Consider the following 9,752-nt stretch of genomic DNA (forward strand, 5'->3'; position numbering starts at 1 on the left):
TTCACAATGCAATATGTGTCACAGTAAAAGAGTCACAGTAATAGAGTACAGAATACAATGTGACACATTGCTTGTCCAGCTGCTCCACTACGTTTTTCTTATCTGTATAAGAAATATCAATTATACAGGTTCAGAAATCAGCAGAGCTACAGAAATAAAAGGAACAGTAAGGTTATATTCTATCAGTTAATCTCAGCATAGCTCATTTTGCTGCTTGCACAGTTGCTCCCTTTAATCCAGCCTGCTCTTTTCAGGCCTGTTTGAACTTTGTTCTCACTAACCCTCTGCTACTGATCAGTGTTTGCTAGATAAGAGACATTCCCATAAGCTGTGAATGTATGGACATGAACGCACACACCTAGCCAAAACAGTGCAACTTACACTACATATAGTCCCAACCGCAAAGTAACATATTTAGGGCTCACTCAAAAGCCCTGCTGAGGGAGGAAAAAGTCTCTCATTGAAACCAGTTTTGCACGTTATCTTAGCTTTACACCAGAGCTAGTCCAGATTGTAGCAGTTGGCATTGACGCCGTTTGGCGTGAGCTGCCAGCTACACTGTGGCTTGCTCACTGAGAATAAAACCCCATCCCCCAGTACTGTTAAACATCCCGTTGTTCCCTGCAGAGCTCCCTGCTGTTCTCTCAATGCAGTGACACCACAGTCTGTCATTTCTGCATTTCCACTGTTGCACTGACAACCCTTAGAAAATGTGAACATTTCTAGATAGGCACCACCCTGTATTGTGTCGTTATAGCACACAGAACACAGTGTTGTTATAGAGCGATACAATAAAGTCAGCTCACGCTGACTGCTCACTTTGCTCCGCTGCTTCAACAAGCACTTTGACAGTCAGAGGTCCTTGTGACAGAGCATTTCATCAACACTTAGAAATGCAACAATCACCGCAACAACACAATGGCTGCCTGCTGACCGTAATGTCAGGCACGTCACCACAATGTGTTTTCTCAACCATTGTAATTATCTCTTACCCGATTGTGTTTGGGTGCTGAATCTTCTCGGTACTGAATTCAGCACGTAGCTTCACTCTGGGCGTGACACATAGTGAAAAACACTTACTGTGCCACATTTCAAGAATCTGACTGGCTGCCGCGCAGTGGAATTCTCTTCTTATTTGTGTAAAGAGCCCCCTTCATGGCAGTGGTATGACATCATGCCCGCAAGTCTGCCGCTGCAACAACCTCATCAATACTTACTCAGACAACAGGGTTAAGATGGAATCACCTTCACCATCCACTTTTTTTTCCAAGCTTTTATTTTCTGGCAGAAGTCACAGGGAATAACAGCTCTATCCACAAGCCACTTTCCAAAGCCTAGTTTCACTTGAGTTAAGGGGGCACTGCAGAACCAGGCTTTCTAAAAGCAATAAACCGAGACGCTTTGCATTACAGCAATTTTAGGGCGTTTTAGGCACAGTACTCCAAATTAGAGATGAATCAATACTGATACTGGTATCAGCCCGATACCATGATCATTCACTCATACTCATACATAAAAATGCACAGATAACATCATCCGTTACCACCTGACACCATGTGACGTAACCCTAGTGTACGCCGCAACGCTTATGAACAAACGAATCAAGCTGACAGTGAAGGAGGGTCTGCTCACAAAGTATGTCTGACGCCACGGCAGTCAGACATAAATGCCACTTTAAATATTCCACCTTCGCATATTTCCACCAGACATACACTGTGCAATTTTAGCCCGTTTTTAAACACACACAAACACAATCACAACAACTCTCCCAAAAAAGGCAATTTTGCATATTGCTACCAAATTCCGTATCTGCTTATTTTACTCTGCATGACCAAACAGACGTATGAGGTATATATGCTGACACATTGATTTTATCTTTTTTCTTTTAAGGACTGTAGAGAGACATACCCACCTGGTTTTTAGCTTCAGTGCAACGTGGCACAAGTTAGCAAGGCTGCTGTAACTCAGTTTCTCAAAGTATTTGCTCAGTACTCTGACATGCAGCGTGTTGTTTTGAATAAAACAGCTATATTTTAAATGGATCATAGACAGAGCTGTCTGTAAAGGCTGCATTTCACACAGCATGTCAAGCGAACTGAGTACAGTGCGAGCATGTAAATCATAGACTTTGTCTGTACACGATGGTCTATTCAAACGTACAGTGTGAGACACCAGATAACAAGACTTCTAAAATCACACAGCAAGACGAATAGTGAGCTCCTCAGATCCATTAGCCTTGGATGCGATGCGTGTTTTCACTGTGCTTCAGAGACAGTTGTTTAAAGAGAAAAATGAGGAGCAAATGAGGATCAAAACTATGAAACAAAACATATTTTATAGCTGTACAGAAGCACTTTTCTGACATAGAACAAAACCCACTCTACTCCACCGCAGCGCAACTTGCTCACACTCTAATGCAGTATAGCTAGCTAATGCATGTCATTTAAAAATCACCTAGATTTTACTGATTTAAGTGTTAAAGTACATTGCACTCCTTTACACTAACAACTACTTAATTCTAAGTAAGTTACTCACTATGGCATAGGTATCGGAATTGTACTCATACTAGGTCTGAAATGGTATTGATGCATTTGGAGTAGGGATGCAATTATTTGTTTGCCAGGGATTGCTGAGGCACAGCTAACGAGACTTTGGTTTGTCTGGGGCCGGGGTGCGGAAAGTGAGAGCTGACAAAAAATATGGCCAAATTCTGACTAGCACAATAAAAACTTGATCCCAGCTTCTTCCAACATAGTCCTGACCAACTCAAACCCAAAAGAGGAAATACAAAAGTGCAAGAATCTCTAAAACAGAATGACCAGTATTGTTCATTAGTTAACGGCCAACAGCATGAAGGAAACAGATGAAGTAAATAAGTTGACAGTGTGTTTTAAGCTCTGAAATGCAAAGATTACTACTACAGTTAATGAACGACCTCAGTTTCAAAGAATCAGCAGTACTGTAACATAGCCAAATAGTAATACCTGTCTACCTGAAAGAAATTCTCACTATTGGTCACTCACCATCATGAGCATGTTCTCAAATTTCCCGCATGTCTACATCCACTTCTTTTCACATTGCCATTACCCAATGCATTTATACCGCTTGATGTAATAATACACGCACTGCTGCTTTGCAAAACTGCCACAATCTGGAACTGATACTGAGACGTTTCAGTATTCAGTAGCATTATGAGTGCAGAGTAGTGACTTCTTCCTTCACTCTTTTCCTGCAGTAAGAGAGCAGCAGGTGTGCAGAATATCCAGAAACACAGCAATGTAGTAAAATACTGGTTAGCTATTATTTATCACCAGGAAAACATCATATCAGATCTTACAAACGCAAAGTGTATTTCTTCACTCTGATAGTTTTAAAATGCAGCCATTGTAAAAGATGTCACAGAAATGAGAAAATTATTAAGCTGTCTGCTACAGGGTTAGAGGTCAGTTAATATAGATTAGTCAAACGCAGATCTGAAGCCCACATAGTCCAAGTACATACACTGAGTACAGAGGTAGAAAAATCTACCATCCAGTGGTGTGATTCATTACAAAGCAATTATGATAATATTAATGCTCACTTAAAGAATGTTAAAAGAACATCATTACAGAATAAAAGCTGAGCATAAAAAGATGATTATCTAAATGTGAACATGAGTGAAAACATGAGCAACGTGTCTAATTACCAACCTACAGTCTTATTCAAATCATAAGCTGCTGAATAATTAAACTTTTACATAACTTGTCCAAGTATATATACACCAAATAGAAAATTCAAAGCTAAATAAACCTTAAGAACACCACCACTATACCCATCAGGTTACACACCTATGTTAAGCAATACTATTCTCGTCCAATAGACAAAATATAGATTACATACATTCACTGTCCAGTTTTTTAGAAACATAATAAACCTTGTAGCTTTTGTGAGTGTAGACAGGGACAGCAGTTGATGCACAATTTGAGTTAGCCTTCCTCTAGCTCAAATTGTGCATGAAGAAATCTATGGCTCTAGGCTGGAAATCGTTGGATGGTGGACCACTCTCAACCAAGCACTGACACTGACGCATGTAAAAAAGTTAAGCAACACAGACACGTCTGACAGAATCGCACCAGCGCCAGACACACACTACCATGGCACTACAAAGTCACTGCTGTGTTAAGAATGATAAAATAAAATAAAAAAAAATGACAAATTGATATCTGAACAGAAGTGGTCCTGCAGTCAGATACTACAGGACCTGTAGTCAGATACTTGTGGTCCTGTAGTCAGACACTTCAAGTATCTGCAGCTAAAACTAAAAATGCATTAATATATGACCATCTAGAAAATGAAGTTTAATATTGCAAATGTACTTTCCTGGGTAAACCTTTTGTCAGTGATCTTACCTGTGTCGATGCTCATCATGTCCTCCTTGGCCATGTATGACCTGGCCACCACTATGTCTTCCTTCCTTCCCTGGCTCGATGTGCGGTATCAAAACGTCCTCCAAACCCAAGTCAAATCGCTTGTGTTTGGAATTGTCCGGGAGAAAGAAAAACGCTCCAAAGCAAAGGGTGATGAAGGCACTGAGGATGAGGAGGAGGATAAACTTCTCAGAGAGCCGCAAGGTTGCTCTGTGGTGGGGGAACGACGAGGCACCTGGAGACAGAGTGGGTATCCTACGTCCCGAGAGAGGCAGAAGAGCCGGGGTTGTCATATTTTTATATTAAAATGGAATATGGAGGGACAAACGTCAAGGTTGTCTCATGCAGGCCACTCTTATCTCATTGCAGCAAATGTGTGCCCAACTGCCAAGCTGTGTTTAGTTCCAGTACAAGAAGAATGTCTTGTCCATCAGAAAATCTGCATCATTTTGCTCTGAAAATAAAGAAGACATCATTTTCCTTGGCTGGATATGGTGATAAATTTGACAGGCATGGGGGAGGCTGAAAAGGGAATTTCAGTTTCCATGGCAATTTCAGTTTCTTCGGTTAGAGCAGTCAAATAACATGAAATCTGACAGGCATTGAGAGATATCTAAGAGATATTAACCCTAGAAAAATGATAATATTTTTGGAACGAAACAGAACGTTACAACGAGAAACTGGGCTGACTTACTTGACAGCTGAGAAGCAGTTTATATAGCTATCAATGCAGGCAAGAACACGACAGTCAAGAGCAAACTGAACAGATGAGTTAACGTAATGTTAGACTTATAAGCTAACGTTAGCTAGCTAAATGACTAAAATAACTAGCTACAAAACATCATTAAGGCGGTTTATGTGGGTTAAGCAATTAATCACTTTTAGATTAATCATGTAAACAACTTCATTATCAACTTTATTACTGTCTGAAAGGGGAGAAAGATCATATTGAATGTTGTTCTGAAATAGAGCGGCTGTTTTAAATTCCTAACCGAAACCGCAGATAACCAGCAAATTGCGAAGGACCAAACTGATAACGATACAGTTAGCGTTAGCTATCAATTACGAACATTTGGCTTGCTCAGCAGCAACGCAAACCCACTGTGGCTATAACCGGTGTTTCCACATACCGTGCGAATCCAAAATCATTCCTGTCCATGGTCCTCGTCCTCGGTGGTGCTCCAAGCGTCTCTCCGACTGTAAACTCGCTTTGGTGGAGAGGTCGATGCATTAGCTGGGCAGCTAGCTAACATTAGCTAGCAGCGCTTTGAAAATAACGCCAGGCGTGCGATTCCTCACCGTAAGCTGGGCATGTTTCACTGAAATTTCTGACACGTTCAGACGTTTTTTTTACAGGGAAACAGCTAATATATTATAAATATTACCCTATACCATTTAGTACAAATGAAGCTGTAGTCGCTTAACAGTAACATCGGTGACAGTGTTTAACGTAGACACATGTCGAAAGCAGCTCTCCTAAGACTTTTATACTAAATATTTCCGTCTCAGTCTCGTTATGCACATACAGTCGAATATTACTGCTATCTATCGGTTATAACGGGTCTGTGTAAAACAGGCCTGACGCGCCACCTTCTCCAAATAGCAAGATTACCACCTATACCGACTAGCCTACGTATTTATTGGAGTAAAAATAGTCGCATCACAGCCACTGGACGTTTACCAACTCGAATGCGTGCATAATCTGCAGAAAAAGTCTCGCAGACAGCCCGACCTGCATTGAATGCTGCGCCTTTTTCTGTAAAGGCATCTGAACTAGCTAGTTAACGCCGTGGAGCGGACCGATCATCTATCTAGCCGCTGCTGCATCACCTCATCGGTGCCGCGGGTTAAATCGCCGCCATTGGACAACAAGCCAGGAACGTGTTCATAAAGATAAGGATTTCCATAGCAATTCTCTATCTTTAAGTCCTCCTGTTGAATCCAAGCTCGCCTAAACCTCCCTTTTTTCAGTAGCCATGGGCACCGCCAGCCTCTTATGTCCAGGATGTTGTCACTGCAACAACTAAGTACTCCTCCCCTCAGTCCTCCAACATCCCATCCACTGGCGCTTAGTAAAGCCAGGGAGCGTCTCACAATTACCATCCGCGAACAGTTCATAAGGTTGCTCTTTCCGTTTTTGTTTAGTTTGTTTGGTGAACAATCTTAACCTTCTCAAGTCTTTTACTTATTCAACTCCAAATCTAATCCTGCATGCACCGTATATCAGAGCTTAAAAATTCATCTTAAATAACAATTTGGGTGAAACCCTAAAGTCGGAGGATCCTGAGACAGTCTTGGGGTTGTACCCCAACTATTTATCAGATTCTCTGCTTAGGATTTATAGCCTTGGCACGAGTGTGCTTGTCAAAAAATGTGCTCACATTCTGCTGAGGTGTGAAGCTATTCATTTAATTCACTCTGTTACTGGGTCCTTGAGCTGCCAGTAGGCCAGTCTGTTCGTGCTCTCCTCACTGATTTATCTCACTCAGCCTCAGAGGGTGAATTAGTGGCAGTTCTGTGGTTGGCTGCAAACGTGTCGTATGCTTTGTGCAGATCCCATTTTGGAAGACACATCATGTGTGAGTCATGCTCAGGGAAGCAGTGCCTGTGAATCGGGCTCATGCCAATATGAGAAGAATCAACAAAAAAGCAGCATGTATTTGAGGCACATTTGAGACTGATAAATTGATCTGAGAGAGCAAATAACTCACTAAACCACTTTTGCAGGCAAAAAACATGACAGCAACAAAGACTGATTAAATGAGGAGAAAATGAGGTGAAGGGGTTATTCTGAAAAAGAGATAATACAGTAGGTAAGGACATCATACTGCAACAGGTCTCTATAATGAGAGAGTGAGTCTTTTGGCCAGCACGGCGAATTATGATAGCTTGTGATACCATGTCACACTTGAGATGTGCTAACTCAGTCAAGGGCACACTGCTTTTGTGCAGAGAGGCGCCTGTCAATAAGCAATAACAGTGGATGGGGGTGACACTGGAGCAGACAATTCAGTTAATGGAGCAGCACAGTGCTCTGCCACGTTGCCAAGAAGAAAGATGACGAGTGCGGAACGGGAATGTGGCATGACAGGCAGGTGTGGGACGAAGCCTCATGAGCCTCAGAAATAGCTGGTGCTGGGGAGTCATCCAAAACCATGACTGATGGTGTTCATGGGAAAAGATCCAGAATGGGCTCTCTCAGCGGCCTCACTGGCAAAACAGTCAGGGTGACTTACCAATGGTTTTAAAAAAAAAAAAAATAGAAATGATTAACAGGACTTGAGGACTTGTTATGGTGACGCAGCTCAAACAACAGTAGGTGGCATCCAAACAGGTGATGCAATGGCACTAGTTGGATGCCACTCTGACACTCTTCTTTTTTGGTAGATGTTAAGCTCCAAATAATTGATCCCATGGGCCATTTGCCTTGATTGTATTTTCAACACAACCTATACACTACAAAAATTTGTAAGTTTATTTAGTAAGTATTTAGTTAAGTAAGTATAATTATTAAGTAATATGCATTCCCTGTCTTTGGAATTAAAGAGTGCACTGAATCATAAAATAATTGAAATAAAAATGAGCCAATAAGATGTAGGCTAGCTATTTGTGTAGTCATTTTGGGTGCCAGAGAATAGACAAATGGCCCAAAGAATGGTGCTGTTTAAACATTAGCCTACTTATTTTCCCATTTTTCTCAGTTGAGAGCTGACTGACTGTCAATCACATGCTACACATTAGAGCTGCTTCTAGATTATAGTGCTGAGGACTAGTGGGCAGGCTGAGGCCAGGTGTTATCATTAATCATGTTAGGGAGTGACTCTCTGAGTGTGTTTTGTCACAGGCACTGCTGTTGGCTGTACACTCTATGTCCAAAGGTATCCAGACAGCCCTTCTAATTAGTGACACTTTAATTGTCAATAGAATTGGTCACTCTGGAGCAGCTATACATGAGCCTAATATCACCATGCCTAGTGCCCAGCATCAGCTAGAGAGGTATACAGCACTGGGCTGTGGATCGGTGGAACTGCATGCTCTGGAGTGATGGAGCACCAGATGATTTGGGATGATTAGGAGTGGTGTTTGTGATCCAGAACTAATCATCCTACATCTGTGCCTACATCTAATTTAAAGTCTTTACAGAAGAGTAGAGGCTGTTACTGCAGCAAACTCCCTATTAATATCCTTGATTTGAGGACAAACATTAGATGAGCAGGTGTCTACAACCTTTTGGACATATAGTTTATTATCACAAGCAACTATGAGTTTATCAGTGGTCACTTGTAGTTCATGGCATGTCTTCAGCATATCTCAAAACACCATTATGCTCCCCATTCATAAAATCTTGGCCTATCCAGGTGTATTTCTTATATACAACTTGTCAAATCTAAATGTGTGACACTGCTCTCATCTGAGCAAGTGAGCATCTCACGCTCTACTTCAAACAGATCTAAGAAGCCCAAAGGGGATCTAATACTGTGTTATGCAAGTTGTCCTGGAAACCAGATTTCTCTTGGCAAATGAATTATGACACTGTGCTGATATGAACTAATTTAGATAAATAATTCAGACGTAAGTCCTTATTCTTTAAGATAAGAGATGAAAGGGAATCATCCATTGCAATTTTGAGATAAAGAACCAGTGTGAGTTGTCAGGTTTGTATTACAACAATGTGGTTGTGGCACTGAGATGTGATGGACGACTGAGAGACAAATGCAAGATCTCACATTAAACTAAATTGATGGACGATGAGGAGCAGTGAAGAGAAAAGCTCAACACGCTGTGACTAAAAGATGTCATTATGCTGCTCATAATAGGGTGCAAAAAGGCTGAAAATGGATAAACTGTGGACAAATACAGAAAATGTGCTGAAAACAGTTTATACAATAGATGACTAACAGAAAAGATACAAAATGTATTAATCAAGTGAGGTTAATAAAGAAAGTGGACTTTCATGAGCAATACTCACAATAGCACAGTAACAGTAACAATAGGGTATTACACTAGTCAGATGAAACTGATGCAGAGAGAAAGTAAAATGTAAGTTATATTCTTCTCTGAATCAAATTCATACAACATTCAAGAACTGCCACTGATTCATAATAATTCAATGAAAAACAATAGCTGGATAACAATCTGCAAATGCTTGGTCAAGACTGCCAACAGATTTGACTGAATTTAAATTAGGATGTAAGGAGCAAGCTGTTGAAAGGAACAAGTTCCACAACTCCCATTTCAGATCCTTATTTTAATGCAGTGTAACTGAGCCATAGTGCATCACTGCCATCTAGTGTTGCTTAGAAAACTGGCTAACTAATAGCTCCTCATTCATAAACATACTTGAAA

At 41.0% G+C, this 9,752-nt stretch overlaps 1 protein-coding gene across 1 annotated transcript in view; it reads right to left on the bottom strand.

The window, feature by feature from the left end:
• The window catches only part of man1a2 (mannosidase, alpha, class 1A, member 2), a 107,974-nt gene extending 101,536 nt beyond the window's left edge, over nucleotides 1–6,438 (bottom strand). The window contains exons 1-2 of the mRNA XM_036561166.1: nucleotides 5,537–6,438; nucleotides 4,389–4,860 (exon numbers count right to left, since the gene is read on the bottom strand). Of these exons, the coding sequence (XP_036417059.1) occupies nucleotides 4,389–4,699 (311 nt within the window). The 5' untranslated portion in view covers nucleotides 4,700–4,860; nucleotides 5,537–6,438. The remainder of the gene's footprint in view (nucleotides 1–4,388; nucleotides 4,861–5,536) is intronic.
• Between the last annotated feature and the right edge of the window lie 3,314 nt (nucleotides 6,439–9,752).

This window comes from Colossoma macropomum, unplaced genomic scaffold (assembly GCF_904425465.1).
Source record: "Colossoma macropomum unplaced genomic scaffold, Colossoma_macropomum, whole genome shotgun sequence".
Classification (NCBI taxonomy): domain Eukaryota; kingdom Metazoa; phylum Chordata; class Actinopteri; order Characiformes; family Serrasalmidae; genus Colossoma; species Colossoma macropomum.